Source organism: Xenopus laevis, chromosome 1L, assembly GCF_017654675.1.
Source record: "Xenopus laevis strain J_2021 chromosome 1L, Xenopus_laevis_v10.1, whole genome shotgun sequence".
In the NCBI taxonomy this organism is placed as follows: Eukaryota; Metazoa; Chordata; class Amphibia; order Anura; family Pipidae; genus Xenopus; species Xenopus laevis.
Window position 1 is genome coordinate 209,917,095 of NC_054371.1, and position 19,001 is coordinate 209,936,095.

General features: G+C 39.2%; 1 protein-coding gene across 1 annotated transcript in view; it reads right to left on the bottom strand.

Annotated features, from left to right (window-relative positions):
• Positions 1-19,001, bottom strand: part of itga2.L (integrin subunit alpha 2 L homeolog) — a 70,313-nt gene that overhangs the window by 29,883 nt on the left and 21,429 nt on the right. The window contains exons 2-6 of the mRNA XM_018266172.2: positions 6,192-6,315; positions 3,963-4,072; positions 3,059-3,150; positions 1,846-1,960; positions 84-211 (exon numbers count right to left, since the gene is read on the bottom strand). Coding sequence (XP_018121661.1) covers positions 84-211; positions 1,846-1,960; positions 3,059-3,150; positions 3,963-4,072; positions 6,192-6,315 — 569 coding nt within the window. The remainder of the gene's footprint in view (positions 1-83; positions 212-1,845; positions 1,961-3,058; positions 3,151-3,962; positions 4,073-6,191; positions 6,316-19,001) is intronic.

Consider the following 19,001-nt stretch of genomic DNA (forward strand, 5'->3'; position numbering starts at 1 on the left):
TTCGAATTTCAACCCTTGATAAATCTGTTTTAGGACCACAAACAGATTTGCCAGTTACATTAAAATATTTTTTTTTTACTTACTTGGGTTCTTGATGGTCCTATATCTAAGCCTTGCACAAACTTTTCCAAAAAATTTCTTACAGCATACCAGGGATAAATGCTGTTTGATCCATCGCACACAATCGCAATATCAATATAAGATGAACATGCTATAGAAATGAATATGAAAAAATTCAAGCATTAAACAAAGACAGTGTTGGGTCTGATTTTTAAGCACTTGTTGAAGGGCATCAGGGGAATCCTTTTTTTTTTTTAGAACATGCATATTTTTTTCCTCACTTCTCCCCCCCCCCCCCGTTGTTCTATTAAAATAGAAGGAAAGTCTTCATGCACTTAGGGGTGCCAAATGTTAGGCACCCCCAAGTGATTGTATTGACTTACCTGAAACCCCGGGCTGGTGCTCCTATCAGCAGAAAACTGCACCGGCCCGGCGTTATTCCAGCGAGCACCATGGAGCGATCCACTTCTGTCTTCCGCTTTCTTTGCGTTCTACTACGCATGCGTCTGCCTCTGGAAATTTGAAGCAAGAAGAAGCCGGAAGAGGATCGCTCTGTGGTGATCACTGGTATAACCCAGTGCCGGTGGAGTTTTCTGCTGATTGGAGCACCGGCCCGTGGTATCAGGTAAGTAACTACAATCACTTGGGAGTGCCTAACATTTAGCACCCCCAAATGCAGGATGCCTTTCATTCTCCTTTAATACAAATAAAATGCTCGCTAGGTCTTAAGCAGCAAGGTTTTTTTTTGTTTTCTACAAAAATGTGGACGAGATGAAAACTAATGAGCAAGAAAAATAAATAACCATCATTATTTAGAATAGAGCAATTTTTTATATTTTATGTTCAATAAAGACACTAAAGACTCCTGATTCAGTAGAAAATCATGGCAATTCACTACTAAGTGATAGCTGATCTAATTTCCATGGTTCCTATCAAAAAGAAATGTAAATATATAGGTTTAAATACAAATCAATGTGTGAATCCACATAGAGCAAATTCCATGTAGACCTATTATGACAGCCCTTGACAATATATTAGGCATTCAAGTTAGGTTTGTATTAAGGGGTTACTTCTCAAAATCTGAATTTATATTTCCTGAAATATACTACGACCAAATCCGCACAGGTTATTTCTGCTTATTTATCAATACATTTTCTCAAAAAAAATCTGAAAATCATACCAAAATTCGAGTCATACAAATTTTTCAGCTTTTTCCGCCTGAAAAATCAAAATTTTCAGATTTTTGCTTGAAAACCACAAAACCTTTGATTATTGCACAAAATCCAGCACAGATCAGAATATCTTTGGGAATTCTCCAATTGACTTATATACAACCTCGGCAGTAGTGATGGGCGAATTTGCGCTGTTTCGCTTCGCCGAAAAATTCGCGAATTTCGCGGTTTTCTTGCCTTGAACCACGGGCCCGTTTTTGACGCCGGCGTCCGTTTTTTTTTAAAAAAAATTTTGACGCCGGCGAATTTTCGCGGGCGTTATGCGAATTTATTCGCTGGCGGCGAAACGCGCAAATTCGCAGCGAATTTGCGCCTGCCGAATAAATTCGCCCATCACTACTCGGCAGGTCTGGGATGCTGGATTTTCTGATTCTGACTTTTTTTTTTCACTAAAAATTCTGATTTTATAGTAAAAAAAAACCTAGAATTTTTTGAGTTTTTGGTATTTGGAATTTAATAAATAACCCCCTAAATGTAAATATATATTCCTGGATACACACATGGTTTCTACCTGATCTGTTCTATAAAGTATTTGATGGGTGATTGTTCTTACTTTGAAGAGCTGGTGAAAAACTTCTAAGTACTTTAAAATTTGGGCTTACATCAGAACATACACCGGTGGCATAATAATTGTTACCACACTGTTGTGCCCACAATGGTCCACAAGCCTAAAAAAGATAAAAGAGTCATCATTAAATTGATTTTGCAATTTTTCTTAAATTTATTCAACGTTTGAAATAGCAATTTTTCTGCTTGGGTATAGACATGTATTTCTTATAGAGCCTTTTTATTTCCTTTTCTGGATTATTTTTCCTTATCAAACGTCAAGGCATTCTTAGCATATTTTAAAATGCACATCCTACAACTACCTCATTAAGAATAATGAGACTAAAACTAATTTCACCTACTGTAGTTGGATCTCATTAACCAGTTTCTAAATTCTCCAAGAGCCAAATACCTAAATCCCTGGTCAATGCCTTCATCATCTATAAGAATGTACCTAACTGAATTCCATTAAATTCCATTCTAAATGTATTTCAAGTAGTCAGTTCAATCATATTGATTGTGAACCAACCAGAAAAGCCTGGTGGACAGTCAAATGACTAGACACAGTGATTGAACTGCTGGGGGAGCAAGGGGTGTGATTGCAGCAGGGTCCATACCCCCTCGGGCCGTCGGCAGTTTGTGCGATCACGTATCCGCACAGACAATCGATTCTGGAGGTGGGGCCCAGATACACGGCCCACACCCAGGCCCAACGTTAGTTACATTACTGACTAGACAGATCTTGCACCCACTGCTTGTATAGAATTAAGCTGCAGCTTACAAAAACATAACACATATTTGCAAAGTGGAGTACAGGTATAAAATAGATATTATTTCTAACGATGTTACGAAACTGAAGTTATTCTTGTTGCAATTTGTAATTTTTCTTGACAAATAACCTTTCTCAGAACCAAATCTTTGTGAGATGGTGGCTTGGGTAAAGGTGAGCTTATCTCATGGAAATCCCTTCTAAATCACATAAAATTATCAACTTTAAGAACTTCTGACACCACTGTCACCCTTCTTCTGAATAACAACAATAACAACTGGGTAAAACAGTCACGGGCAACCTGTGTACATTACATCAGAGAATCCCAGGAGGGTGGCAAAATATCATCACATAGAAGGAGCCTCATCCTTATCCCATATGGAATAAATGTCTCTCTCCTTCTCTTTCTCTCTAGCTCTCTTTTTGCTTATTCTTGTATACATGGACATACCAAAAATCCTCCTGTATTTTCATTTCTCAACAAGGTCAGACCAAGATTCATTTCTTCTTTTTTCTCCGTAACGTTTGGAATGATAGTTGCAACTACAAAGACAAACAAAAAGCATATTTTTGTTACCTGTTTAATAAAGGTCTTATAACAAAACTGGTATTACTTCTAAAGTGAACCCGGGCTTTTTTTATCAGTGGGTAAAACATTTACCTACACACTAAATTAATATGTTAGTTCTACTAAATACCGGACACTATGGGGACACAAATGGATAACTGGAACATTTAAGGCTAGGCCCCCACCTCTGTTACATCTAAGCCAGTGATCCCCAACCAGTGCCTCATAAGCAACATGTTGCTCACTAACCTCTTGGATGTGGTTCCCATTGGCTTCAAAACAGGTGCTTATTTTTGAATTCCTAGTTTGGAGGCAAGTTTTGGTTGCAAGTATACTGCTAAACAGAACCTTCTGTAGGGACTACCAAATAGCCAATCAACCAACTTTTGCACCATCTAGAAACATTTTTTATGCTTGCGTTGCTCCCCAACTCTTTTAACATCTGAATGTTGCTCTTGGATAAAAAAGGTTGGGTACCTCTGATCTAACCCAACCCTGGTTAGCCAAGTAATCATTTTTGGTTAAAGATTTTGGATGGCCCTGTCTAAATTAGGAAAGTTGGGAGGTATGAAACAGGAGACAATGTGATAAGCCAACCAGCCAGACTAAATTTCCACCCATCTTGCATATTAAGTTATCAACTATTTGCTTCTGTTGCCTTGCCCCCTTCATCTGTATTTTCTACCTTAATCAAGAAGAGAAACTGTGCAAAAAATTTTTTTATAACAATTGAAGCATTAGCAATAGTAATTCAGGCAGCATGAGAAGCCAATTTCCATTAACTTACCCGCTAGATTCATTTTATCACATCTGGCCGTTGGTGAGTTGACAGAACACTTGTAAATGTCTCCCATCCTATTGTTTGGATAACCACTCCAAGGGGAACTAACAAGCAACCTAGAGACCAAAAATATGTTGGTTATACTATAATAAACCTCAATATAGTCTACTGAATACTCATTGTATTGCACTGTAATATTTTTTTTAGACTGTAACCGTTTGAGGTAAAAGGGTCGTCGTCTCCTGGGGGTTAGACGGGTGCACAGCAGTATTGGAGTCCACACCAAAACAACACAAAACTGGCTGGTAATGTGCGACTGGCCGCAACCAGTTTTATTTGTCTGGTTGGCAGGAAGACATGAATCAAAACAAACAAAAATGAAAATAAAACCCTGTGCGGCACTAACTAAACAATTAGTTCCTAACTAACTAGGTGAGGATCTAACATCCAGCACCCAACAAAAAACAGTATTTGTGGCACAGCACGTACTCACATGAATCTGGCTCTCTAACAGGCCTGCACTGCCTGCTCTTTTCCCCAGGATTGAGAGACACACAATCCCTTCCCTACTTAAGGAGAGAAAACACCTGTTCATCTCTCAGGTTTTGGGCAAACCCAGACTGTCCATCTGATATCGGATCCCGCCCAACACTCAACACTCTCGTAAACCGGTCCTTTTTCCGGCTATTACAACTAGCCACAGACCCGTGAAAAAATATACATTTACCTGTTAGCTTGAAAACAGTATGACAGAAATCTGGATGATACATACACCCCTTCAACCAATTTCCCAGCATTTCTGTTACAAGACCCAATATAGATATGGTATGGTGTCCTTTACCTTTGATTTCCATGATTGTTCTTAATTGTCACATTACTTTTTATTTTAATATCGGGTAACCCAAAATGGCAGTGCAGTCTTAGAAACCAATGAGGAAGTCACAACCAATGACTATATACTATATAACAGCTGCTTGTTCCTGCAAACGCTTAGGCCTCCAATCTCTTTAACCTTCCTGAGAGTTGTCATTTTAAGCTAGATCTCTGCATTTTTTTAGCATTTTCTGCATAGAAAGCAAGCAGTCAAAACAGACTCAGAAGAGACTCTTTTTCAAATACCCAGTCATTTGTGTCACAATATTTCTTCAATGGCTTGCTCTGCTGCTACACATAAAAAAAATCATACACACAAACAAAAGAAATTTTTTGCTGATCCCTAGTATCAGTTTATATAGTCTTATAGTCATTAAAGGGGTCATATAACCTCAACATAGGAATTGTGCTGAACATACTTTTTGCCTATTTTCATAATTAGCAAATGTTTTTGGTCTTTTGCTATTTATGCTCTTAAAGCAATATTTTAAAATGAAACTAAACCAACATTCTACTTCCTGATACCAAAGAGCAAAGTCAAACAAACCTGAAGCCCACTGAAAGGCCTTGGTATAATGAGCTGCTCTTTATCTGAAAATTTGTCAGAGCTGTAGCTGGAGGGGGAGAGGGATTTGTTTATTTATTGTTTATTGATTATAGAGGTTTCTCAGTGGGCTTTGTTTGACTTTGTTTTTTGGGAGCAAGAAGTAGAATGTGGCTTAATTTCAATACATATTTAAAAAAGTAAAGTAGGCAAACATTTAATGCAAGCCCTATACATTTTACCAATGTTAAAGGGGTGGTTACTAACTTTTAGTTTGTTATAGAATGGATAATTCTAAGCAACTTTTCAACTGGTCTTCACTATTTTATTTTTTATTATTTTTTTATTAATATTTATTATTTTTATTATTTTTATAGTTATTTTTTTTAATTATTTGCTTTCTTCTGCTTTCCAACTTTCAAATGAAGGGGGGGGGGTCACTGACCCCATCTAAAAACAAATGCTCTTTAAGACTAGAAATGTATGGATATTGCTACTTTTTATTCTCATCTTTTATTATACTCATCTTTCTATTCATATTTCAGCCTCTTATTCAAATGAGTCAACCAGCAACCAAATAACTGAAATTGCAAACTGGAGAGCTGCTGAATAAAAAGCTTTCTTACTCAAAAACCACAATTGATAAAAAATGAAAACCAATTGCAAATTGCATCACAATATCACTCTCTACATCATACTAAAAGGTTAATTTAAAGGTGAACAACCCCTTTAAAACGGGGCTTTACCATCCTTTTGTAATACCCTCTTTTCTGGAAACTGCTTGTATAGGAGTGGAATGAGCATAGTCTGCTTCTCACCAGTTTCCATCTTGATTATGAAACTGCTGAACTGAATATCCAAACTGCTCGTTCACAGGCCCAGAATATATCTTTGCTCCAGAAAGGCCAATATTGTACGCTTCGCTGTATTTGAAAAGACTCCCTGAAAGACACAAGTTGAGTAATTGGTCATTTCTAACCTAATAATAATTAACGTTGTAACAAATCAATTCCGTTAGCCATAATTAGAAAGCATATTATTAAACTGCAACTAAAAAGGCAATTGTGCTAGAAATTGAAATACATAATGCTTTGGGTTACCCAACTAGCCTTGAGGCTAGAGAAAATGGAGCGTTAGAGAAAATAAGGGGGTATTGTTGAATAATTAAATCATTAAAATTAATTACATTAATTTAATTAATTAAAAAACAATGAATAATTGGTAGGAAAAAAAAGCCAGAAACTAGCAAAGTTAGAAGGAAAGTTCTCATAACGTAAAGCAAAATCAACACCTCCAAAATCAGTTTAAAAAAAGAAAACAACCTTCCTCTTTCATCTTTCTGAGGTTTTTTTTGCCTCTACTTCCCCTACCTTGTTCGTGACAGTTTTGTTCACCAAATACAGGCAAAAACAACCCACATGTTCGTGCACATATAGATCCTTCATAGTTTTGCAGTGGTTTTTTTACAGTATCTATTCCTTTCCCTGACACAGTTGCACTGGCTGATATCATAAATAGTGTCAAGATAAAGTTGGATGCATTTTGATAACCAAGAGAATATACAGTTATGGTGGCCATACACAGGGAGATCCACTGGTTTGGCAATGTCGCCAAACGAGCGGATCTCTCCCCGATATGCCCATATTAAGGTGGGCGATATCGGGCTGATCTGATCGTGGACCCTAGGACCCAAAGATCGGATCAGGCTGGAGGCAATACGGGCAGTCGGATCGCTGGACCACATCAACGAACAGATGCGGCCGCGATCCAACGAGATTTTTTACCCTTCCCGTTTGAAAGGTAAAAGTTGTCCAGGTCCTATACACGTCAATGGGAGGTGCACTCATCCTTTTGGACCCTTTTTAATCATTTTGGGCATTTAGAGTTTTTTTTCATTTTTATTCTCTAGGAATTGTCCGAAAAACTCACATTTTTAGAGGTATTTTTTGGGGGGGTCACTCGGCACTTTTTTCATTCGTGCTTTTTAAATTTGGATCTTTTAATACATTTCATGACATTCGTGGTTTTTCATGCATGATATCAATACATGCATTGGGGTTGTTTTCTTGGAATAAATATGCCTGCAAGGGTACATGATTACACTTTACAAGTATACTAGAGGACAGATAGAGGGGAATTTTTTCATTAAAGGGATACTGTCATCGGAAAACATGTTTTTTTCAAAACGCATCAGTTAATAGTGCTACTCCAGCAGAATTCTGCACTGAAATCCATTTCTCAAAAGAGCAAACAGATTTTTTTATATTCAATTTTGAAATCTGACATGGGGCTAGACATTTTGTCAATTTCCCAGCTGCCCCTAGTCATATGACTTGTGCCTGCACTTTAGGAGAGAAATGCTTTCTGGCAGGCTGCTGTTTTTCCTTCTCAATGTAACTGAATGTGTCTCAGTGGGACATGGGTTTTTACTATTGAGTGTTGTTCTTAGATCTACCAGGCAGCTGTTATCTTGTGTTAGGGAGCTGCTATCTGGTTACCTTCCCATTGTTCTTTTGTTTGGCTGCTGGGGGGGGAAAGGGGAGGGGGTGATATCACTCCATCTTGCAGTACAGCAATAAAGAAAGATTGAAGTTTATCAGAGGACAAGTCACATGACTTGGGGCAGCTGGGAAATTGACAAAATGTCTAGCCCCATGTCGGATTTCAAAATTGCTCTTTTGAGAAATGGATTTCAGCGCAGAATTCTGGTGGAGCAGCACTATTAACTGATTTATTTTGAAAAAAATGTTTTTCCCCATGACAGTATCCCTTTAAAAAGGATCACTGTACCAAAGGCCTCCCCTTCAGACTAGAAGAAAAGAACTTTCATTTGAAGCAACGTAGGGGGTTCTTCACAGTCAGGACAGTGAGGTTGTGGAATGCACTGCCGGGTGATGTTGTGATGCTGATTCAGTTAATGCCTTTGGCTTGGATGATTTCTTGGACAAGCAGAATATCATAGGCTATTGTGATACTAAAATCTACAATTAGGGCGAGGTCACATGTGGTGTTTTTACGTTGTGTTTTTAAAAATGTGCAGCCGAGTATAAATACATACAAAATTAAGCCCTATTGGAAAAATTGAAAACGCACTATGGACGCTTGCGAGCCAACATCTGCCACGCAATTCCAGTATTTCTTGGCATTTTTCAGCAGAAACGCAAATACACCAAATTATTAAGGTTTATGGGATCCGCAGGTTTGGAAATACACTTCACTGAAATACGCTGCATATTTTCAATATGGTGGCCAAACTCTCGCAAGATGCATTGCGCACATACGTATTTGCAGCATTATATGCTGGTGACTTAATTACGTTGCATATTGATGATCAGTTCGGCTACATTTTGCACGTGAATTGCTTTTCCCCTTGGCTTTTCTTCACAAAAGTTTACTAAAATTCTTCCAAGTGGAATTGTGGGGAACAAGGAAAAACAGAAAAGCATGTTGGGAAAAGAAAACCACAGGCTGAAAAATGCATAGTATCATGCGTGTATTCATATTTATGCTTGACCGCTCGTTTTTAAAAACGCCCCGTGTGACCTCACCCATAGTATAGATATTGGAGTGTATAGAGCAGTGGTCCCCAACCATTAGCTCGTGAACAACATGTTGCTCCCCAACCCCTTGGATGTTGCTCTCAGTGGCCTCAAAGCAGGTGCTTATTTTTGAATTCCAGGCTTCGAGGAAACTTTTGGTTGCATAAAAACCAGTTGTGTTGCCAAACAGAGCCTTCTGTAGGCTGCCAGTTCACATAGGGGCTACCAAATAGCCAATCACAGCCCTTTGTTGGCATTCTTGGGGAACTTTTTTCAGATAATGTTGCTCTCCGCCCCTTCTTACATTTCAATGTGGCTCACGGGTGAAAAAGGTTGGGGATCCCTGGTATAGAGGGTGACTGGTCTGTTTCATAATGTTTTTCTTCCTTTTGGGCTAAAATTTGGCTAGCTTCATATGAGTTGTTTTGCTTTTCTATCTCTAAGCAGGAATTCATTGAGGTGAAGGTTGAACTGGATGATATCAACCTACTGCATAATACATTAAAATGTTATTTTTCATTATCGTCCCCCCTTTTAAACAGACGTCCGAAATAATCCCACTAGTGTTCTACCTTGTCATTTGTTTCTATAGTGCTTATCTATTTAATCTGATCCCCAGTGAGAGTCTAAAGAAAGCAGCTCAAGGCCTCTGCTTAACAATATCTCCTTCCGAGCATGACTTCCACTGCGCTGGATATCACCATGTAAGGAACTGGCTGTGCAAACCCACATGATGATTGTGCTCTTTGTGTACAATGCAATCCTAATAAACAGTTGACCTTTAATTGCTTTGTCTACTTCAGTGTGCTACACAGTTTATGATAATTAGGGAAACTTTGAAAAAGTATACAATTGATATGCTAATAGGAACTATCTTCACCTTGCCCTCAACACATATTTTCAGTCTTGGTTTGTTTTTTTTCAAAACAAAAAAACAAAAAAAAGCCCCAGTTGCAGGGATGGCAAGGCATTAGAACCAGTTGCACCACAAAACCCAGCGGACAATAGCAGCCTTCTTCTTGGGGGCAGATTTATCAAGGGTCGAAGTGAAAATTTGAATTTTGGAATTCGAATTTGGAGTTTATTTTAGTTTAATTCGACTAGGGAATAGTCCAAATTCGATTATAATTTAAAAAAAAAAATCGAAAACCGAATTTTGAAATGTATCATCTCTTTAAGAATTCAAATTTGACTATTCGCCATCTAAAACCTGCCAAATTTGTGTTTTAGCCTATGGAGGACCTCCTACAACCAATTAGAAGTGATTTGGTGGATTTTGAAAAAAAAACATTTTTGGCGTGAAAAAGCTTGATTTGAATTCGATCGTATTCGATTCAAATTTGGATTCTATTCACCCATTTTTTAAAAAATTCAATTTTTTTTAAAAAACAAAAACAATTTTTGTAATAAATTTCAATTGGTCAGTTTTTTTTCAAATTCCGAGCTTATGGGAGTTGATGGGCGTTTTTAGAAACTCCCATAAACTCGAAATTCGACCCTTGATAAATCTGCCCCTTGGTGAATGGCAGTGACTCTGGGGTATTACAACTAGGGTATTGTGTATGTGTGGTGGTGATGCATGCAATGTTACACTCCAGGGCCTATTAATTCACAGGGCAATTTCTTTACCCCTCTTTTAACTCAATAGATATTATATATTCATGCATGTGTAAGGCTATGGTAAAATGGAACTGCCTGGCTTTTTAAATCAATAGCTTACTAAATATTGCTTCGGATGAGACTCTCTGTTTCCAGACATGAGCCCTCGCAAGTAGTGGAGGCAGGGTGTTGTGCAACTACTATTATCAGCAAGTACACAAAATGGGAACCTGTGGTTCTTGTAGCGTAACCAGAACTTGTTTTTTGAGAACAATTCTCCAAGTAGATGACAGAGGCACATAAATGTCAATGTTATAAGTTATGTTATACTCACAACACAGCACTGTGAGCAGAGCATTCCCCTCTATAGAACACCTGGGGAGGGATCAACCAATTCACTTAAGGGGTTGTTTATTAAAGGTGGAGTTGCGTTTTTCCTGAAAAATTCAAGTTTTTGAGGGTAGTTTCCTTAAAAATCCTTCGGGATACAAAAAAAAAACCTCAACATTTTCGAGATTTATTATGCCCCAAAGCTGCAAAAAATCTCGAATCCGAAAAACTCCAGCTAAAATCTGTCGAGGTCATATAGAAGTCAATGGTAGAGGTCCCTTGAACCAAATGAAGATGATTTTTGTTTTTTTCCCCATGGTTTGCGATTGAAAACTTGATCAATTCGAGCTATTCAAGTTTTTATCTTCACAGGTAACTCGATCAATTTGAGTAATTACGAATATATAGTCATATATATGGTTTCCTTGACAAAGGTTCCTGTGTGGGACCGAATAAACCTTTTTTTCTTTGACATTTTTTGTCTTTTGCTGTTTAAATCCTGCAAGTGCCATCACTTTATACATTGTGTGTATATATATATATATATATATATATATATATATATATATATATATATATATATATATATATACACATATATATATGCAATCCCTCATAACAGACTGAAAGAAACAAGCATTCTTGTAAAGCTGCAGAGTTTCCCTTTTCTAGGAGTATATTGGAACATTCCTTAACTGCAAAATAAAAGAAGTGACTGGCTTGATGACACGTAGTCAGGTAATACAGGATGTAAGCTTCATTCTAACAACCGTCCAAACTTGTATATTCTTGCCTGACTGTTAGAGTTTGTCCTCTCATAACTTGTTATCAAGCACTCAGATTCTTTAAAGCAACACGCCATTATTGTTGATGGGAAAGCATTTTCAGGAGATTTGTTGCCAGCAGTAGCACGAGCATTTTAAGCATTCTGGATAACAGGTCCCATATCTGTACTATTTAAAACTCATGTATGCCACTACTATACAGTAAAATAAACATCAGGACAGGTGCCAGTTGCAAGTGCTACAGGTATGAGACCTGTTATCCAGAATGCTAGAGACCTGGGGTTTTCCAGCTACCAGATCTTTTTTTAATCTGCATCTTGATACCTTAAAGGGATCCTGTCATCGGAAAACATGTTTTTTTTCAAAACACATCAGTTAATAGCGCTACTCCAGCAGAATTCTGCACTGAAATCCATTTCTCAATAGAGCAAACAGATTTTTTAATATTCAATTTTGAAATCTGACTTGGGACTAGACATTTTGTCAATTTCCCAGCTGCCCCCAGTAATGTGACTTGTGCACTTTAGGAGAGAAATGCTTTCTGGCAGGCTGCTGTTTTTCCTTCTCAATGTAACTGAATGTGTCTCAGTGAGACATGGGTTTTTACTATTGAGTGTTGTTCTTAGATCTACCAGGCAGCTGTTATCTTGTGTTAGGGAGCTGCTATCTGGTTACCTTCCCATTGTTCTTTTGTTTGGCTGCTGGGGGGGAGGAGGGGGGTGATATCACTCCAACTTGCAGTACAGCAGTAAAGAGTGATTGAAGTTTATCAGAGCACAAGTCACATGACTTGGGGCAGCTGGGAAATTGACAATATGTCTAGCCCCATGTCAGATTTCAAAATTGAATATAAAAAAATCTATTTGCTCTTTTGAGAAATGTATTTCAGTGCAGAATTCTGCTGGAGCAGCACTATTAACTGATTCATTTTGAAATTTTTTTTTCCCATGTCAGTATCCCTTTAAGTCTACTAGAAAATCATGTAAATATATATAAACCCAATAGGCTGGTTTTGCTTCCAATAAGGATTAATTATATCTCAGTTTGGATCAAGTACAAGCTACTGTTTTATTATTACAGAGAAAAAGGAAATCACTTTTAAAAATGTGGATTATTTGGATAAAATGGAGTCTATGGGAGACGGCTTTCCCCTAATTCGGAGCTTTCTGGATAACAGAGAATCCAGAAAATTCCAGCCACAGGGGATTCTCTAACACCATCACAATTCACATTAATCAAAGGGTTAAATCAAAGCTCACCACAGATTCTTAGAAGCATATTTATAAATGGGTGAAAGTGAGCTTGATACACTTCTAAAAATCCCATAGGAATGAATAATAATAATCTTTTATATGTGCATATATAGTAGAATAATAATCCCCACGTGAAAGCTGGAAAGAGGCCAAAGAGGAATGCAAATTATTTAAAAAAGACCAACTGAAACATTGCTAGGAATAGGACATATTTCTAATAAAAGTGTATTTAAAGTTGAACTACCCCGTAAATTATCAAGACGTTTCGTTTTTTAGGCGATGCAACAAAAGGGGAAACTTTAGCTTCATAAACAATTATTCATGTACACTGAGAGCATCCAACATTACTGACTGCTCATAGAATTACATTAAATTAAAAATACCAAATGTCATACTCCATAGAAATCGCTGGATGTTCATGCAGGACATCTGCTATGATATTTGTCTGAAATGTATGTCTATCAGTCTCTACATTTACTATTATGATATCACTTCCCACTGGTTGATTCCCGAGACTTTATTAGCCTGTGGCCTTGCATTGTAGTAAATGATTCGGTCAGATTGCACAATATTTAAGGATCATCCTGTTTACTAGTCAGCCAATAACCCAAACAATCACCCACGTATGGGGAATCTTGAGACTTATCTTAATGCTGCGTAGATCTTTCCTCCCCAAGCTATAAATAACAATTAAAGCTACTGCTATATGAGTGCATCATTATAGACAGTGTAATGAATAAGTGCAGGTTGTGCAAGAACTCTTTCCAAAGCCGTCTCACTATTCCTCTTAGCTCTGTGCCCCCTGCCAGTCAATGTGTACAATAAGCAGGATGTTAGTCACACTGATGCAATGCCTTGCGGAACTGTATGGAAATATCTGAGACTCATAGGGAGAAATTGTCTTGTAACCAGCAGCACTACAATGCAGAGCCAGGGCTGTATAATTAGACATGTGCTGCCATAAACATACTAGCAAGGAACTTAATTCAAACCATAATGTAAAGCTGCCAATCCAGAGGCAGAGAGTCTCTTCCTAATAGAATTATGTGACTTGGCACCATTTGTGTGCAGTAAGGGCCACAGTCAATAAAGCAGATCAAAGAGGGGCTTCATAAACCGGTTACTGTTACTGATTACAAGGGGGGTTACAGTTGATTGTCAATCTCCCCTAAAGCTGCCATTGCCAAACGAGTGGATCTTTCCCCCAACATGCCCACCAATGCAGGGCTATATTCTGAATGTTCGGCCCTAGGGTTCAGATTACAACGAGGAACAATGGGCTCCGTCGGGTCGATCGCCTGAAAAATTAAACCTTTCTGATCTATATGGTGGCCAGATATCGATCAGGAAGACCCATCGGAAGTCCCCATACACGGGTAGATAAGTTGCCGAATTGGTCTAAAGGTACAGTATGTGTGCCATACTCTACCTGCCCTATGCTTCCTGTGTGCCATACTCTGCCTGCCCTATACTCCCTGTGTGTACCATACTCTGCCTGACATATGCTCCTTTTGGGTGCCATACTCTACCTATCCTATGCTCCTTGTGTGTGCCATACTCTACCTATCTTATGCTCCTTGTGTGTGTAATACTTTGCCTGCCCTATGCTCCCTGTGTGTGCCATACTCTGTGTGCCCTATACTCCCTGTCGGTGCCATACTCTACCTGGCCAATGCTTGCTGTATGTGCCATACTCTGCCCACCCTGTGCTCCTTGTGTGTGCCATACTCTACCTGCCCTATGCTTGCTGTGTGTGCCATACACTGCCCACCCTGTGCTCCTTGTGTGTGCCATATTCTGCCTGACCTATGCTCCCTGTGTGTGCCATACTCTACCTGCCCTATGCTCCCTGTGTGTGCCATACTCTGCCCACCCTATGCTCCCTGTGTGTGTGTCATACTCTGCCTGCCCTATTCTCTCTGTGTGTGCCATACTCTGCCCACCCTATGCTCCCTGTGTGTGCCATTCTCTACCTGCTCTATTCTCTCTGTGTGTGCCATACTCTGCCCACCCTGTGCTCCTTGTGTGTTCCATTCTCTACCTGCCCTATTCCCCTGTGTGTGCCATTCTCTACCTGCTCTATGCTCCTTGTGTGTGTGCCTTACTTTACCTATCCTATGCTCCTAGGGTTGCCACCTTTTCTGGAAAAAAATACCAGCCTTCCTATATATTTCCCTTTATTTCCCTATTAATAACATTGGGATCTACCATAATTTTTACTGACCAAGCCGGTAAAATACCGGTCAGGTGGCAAACCTATATGCTCCTTGTGTGTGTGCCATACTCTACCAATGCTATGCTCCTTGTGGACGTAGTTCTGGTGGTTTATTAGCATTTGGAAAATGTTATTAGGGCCCCTAAGGTGTTTAATCATGTGCTGGGGGTGGGCAGGTGCTGTGCTATCTACAGAGGAACAGCCCCGGATTTGTGGAGAGGCCACCAAGGCCCAGGCCTAGGGGACAGGATTTTAGGGGGCGGCATGCTTTCCAACCACACCCACATTGGTTCAGAAACACTGGGGATGCTCAGCAGATACAATAGTTTTTTAAATTTCCTGTGCACCAGTCCCCAGTGCTCTGGTCCTGATGATGAAAATTTGATTGGGAGGGATGGGGCGATGAATTTCAGTGGGCCTAGGGGCGCCCACTATGTAAATCAGGCCCTGTAGAGGAGGAGGAGGCATATGTATTTAAGGGTATGTTTTAATATGACTTATATTTTCACATGAATGATAAGTGATATCCCTGCAGTGAACACCAACCATTCGGTTATTTGGTGTGCTATCACCATTAATGTGGACATGCTGTTAAAGGAACAGTTCAGTATAAAAATAAAAACTGGGTAAATAGATAGGCTGTGCAAAATAGAAAATGTTTCCAATATAGTTAGTTAGCCAAAAATGTAATGTATAAAGGCTGGAGTAACTGGATGTCTAACATAATAGCCACTACTTCTACTGCTTTTCAGCTCTCTAACTCTGAGTTAGTCAGTGACTTGAAGGGGGGGCCACATGGGACATATCTGTTCAGTGAGTTTGCAATTGATCCTTAGCATTCAGCTCAGATTCAAAAGCAACAGTTATGACCCATGTGACCCAACCTCAAGTCACTGATTGGTTACTGCCTGGTAACCAATCAGAGGAAAGCAAGCAGTAGTATTCTGGCTATTATGTTAGACACCCTTTTACTCCACCTTTTACACATTACATTTATGGAAAACTAACTATATTAGAAACATTTTCTATTTTGCACATCCTATCTTTTTTCCTAGTTTTTATTTTTATACTGAACAATTCCTTTAAAAGTTCTTGTGGTAACATGACTGTGGCTGAAAGTGGGTGAGATTTAAAACAGGGAGTGGTCAATGCTGGCTTCCATTATGGACCCTCCACCACGTAAGTCAGAAAAATTACAACCCTCTGTACCACAGAAGTTGAACAGCACTGGTCTAAGACACTGAGGAGGTGCAAGTTATCTTTATATATATATATATATATATATATATATGACTGACAGCTGAAACCTTTAAACAAGTTTGTTTTAATAAAAAGAAGAATTTGGCTTTCATGTATCATTCTAAAAGGTTTCTTATTATTCAAGAATTGCGTTTGGTTTCTAGTTCTTATCTGAAGGTATAACTACCTGCACAGTGCAATGGAGACACCACTCCCATGTCTGTCTCACTTGGCAATAATTATCCCTTGTTTATATTGTGTTGCCATGTTTAGCAATGCTTCCTACGCTATAGTTTAAAGAAAGTGTTGAATCACCTGTATCAGTCCCTGCGCTTATACTGTAAATAAAGTCACATACACTCACAATCACATACACTCTCACTCACTCACACACTCACTCACACACTCACTCACTCACACACTCACTCACTCACTCACACTCTCACTCACTCACACACTCACCCGCATTAGAGCAGATTTATCACTGGTAACTAATCTCCACATCTGCCATCACCTTAAGGGTAATGTCCAAAGGGGGTGATTTTGTTGCCCTCAATAAATTGACTCTATTGCAGGCAACAAATCTCACAAAAATCCTTGTCGCTGGTAAAACCTACGACTCACAAAGTCACCTCGCGAGGCAAAAATGAAGAAACAAGTAGGTTTTTCAGTTTCAGTTTTTGCCAGTGGAGAAGCATTTTCAAGAGATTTGTCAACCACAGTAGCAGCAATTTATAACGGGCGACAAATCTCTCCATCGGACATTGCCCTAAAGGTGGCCAACACAGGCCAACTCGGTCTGTCGGCAGCTTACATACCTCCCAACATTTTGGAAGTAAAAAGAGGGACAAAAAATTTTTTTCCGCACGTAGCGCAGCAATTTTTGGGACCAAACCCCTTTCTGTGGCCACACCCCCTAATTACCATGTTTGTTTTACAAAATTTGGCAGGTTATGAAAGTTTGAAAATATTTCTCCTTATCTAAACTGTGTTTTTGTGTCTCAAATTTGTTACAAAGTATCTTATTTGCACCTGTTAGTTGTTCTGGGCTCTCTGCTAAAAGTAATAATATACAAAAATAGGAGTATATAGCACCTTCCACCAAAAAGAAAAGCACAAAAAATGGTGTGCAGGGTCAAGGATTAATAATAAATATTCAGTAGACAGAAAAGAATGACCCACAATTTGCACCACCCCATTAGTCATTCAGTGAGTCCCAAGACAGAAAGTGAAACATAAAACGTAACCTTTATTAAATTACTTAAAAACGACCAAGGTGAGAAAATCCACACACAATTAAAAATACAAGAAGGAGGAGCACATCAAATGCTTCATATTGTCTCATACCCCCAAAGCTACAAAAATTGATCGTGTCCGGCCTATTGGGATCATGTAGAGCAAATCATTCATGGGATAGACTATAGTGAATCCTGTGCATGAAAGCTAAAAGCAACTACAGTAGTATTAGGTACCCAAAGGGTTACTACACTTATATGTGCAGAAGTTGTCAAATGAGCAAAGATTGTGGGCAATGTTGCTATTGAGCCCACATCATAACCGCAATCCCTCTGTATGACAGAAATATAGTGACAAAAGGTCTGTCTTCGAGGGTTATATACTCGGCATTGCCCCCATTTAACCCCTGTAGAGTCTTTAGCCTATCTTATCACCATACACCCCCAGCGTTCCTGGCGGGTCTGTGATAAAGTAAATTGCGGCGCAAGTATCATTAAGCTAACCTTCCTCGGTATGCCCCCAGCGTTCCTGGCGGGTCCGAGGCAAGGTAAATTACGGCGCAAGAGGACTTTTAGTTAAAGCTGATGTGCTACCTGCCTAATTGAACTAAAATAACTGAGAGGCGCCTGACGCGCGTTTCGCTCGCTCAGCGAGCTTTGTCAAAGGCAATCTGCGGCGCGAAGAGGAGTGCATCTACATATAGGTACGGAAAGAACCGTTACAATTCAAATCAGCCAATGCGCATTGATCTGAGACACGTCAGCCAATGCGCACACTTACCGAGGCAAAAGGGAGGAGCAAGCACTGCTCATTCTATGTTCCCAGTATCCGCCTATTTGAAGTTACTGTGCTGATACAATACAAAGTATCTACTTGCTATTATCAGTATTTGAGGGAGACAAAGTTACAAAACTGGTCATTTATTTGTCACAGTTCCTTTAGACACGTTAACTAGTTTCAAATAATAAGGAAATGGATATTAAAAGAAATAGATATTTAATGTATGGCTAATCATAACCAATTTTACATTATAGCCAAAATAATACCTGGAACATCGTTATAGGGAACAGGAGATTATCATGGGAATGTCCTGAGTATTTTAAATAAAGATATTCATAGTAATACTCTCATTCATACCATCAGGGCCCATGGCATGCATATTGAAAATCCATTCACTCTCTTTTGCCAAGAGTGATGACTCCAAATCACCTCCCCTAATTCCCTTTTGCCTCGGTAAGTGTGCGCATTGGCTGACGTGTCTCAGACCAATGCGCATTGGCTGATTTGAATTGTAACGGTTCTTTCCGTACCTATATGTAGATGCACTCCTCTTCGCGCCGCAGATTGCCTTTGACAAAGCTCGCTGAGCGAGCGAAACGCGCGTCAGGCGCCTCTCAGTTATTTTAGTTCAATTAGGCAGGTAGCACATCAG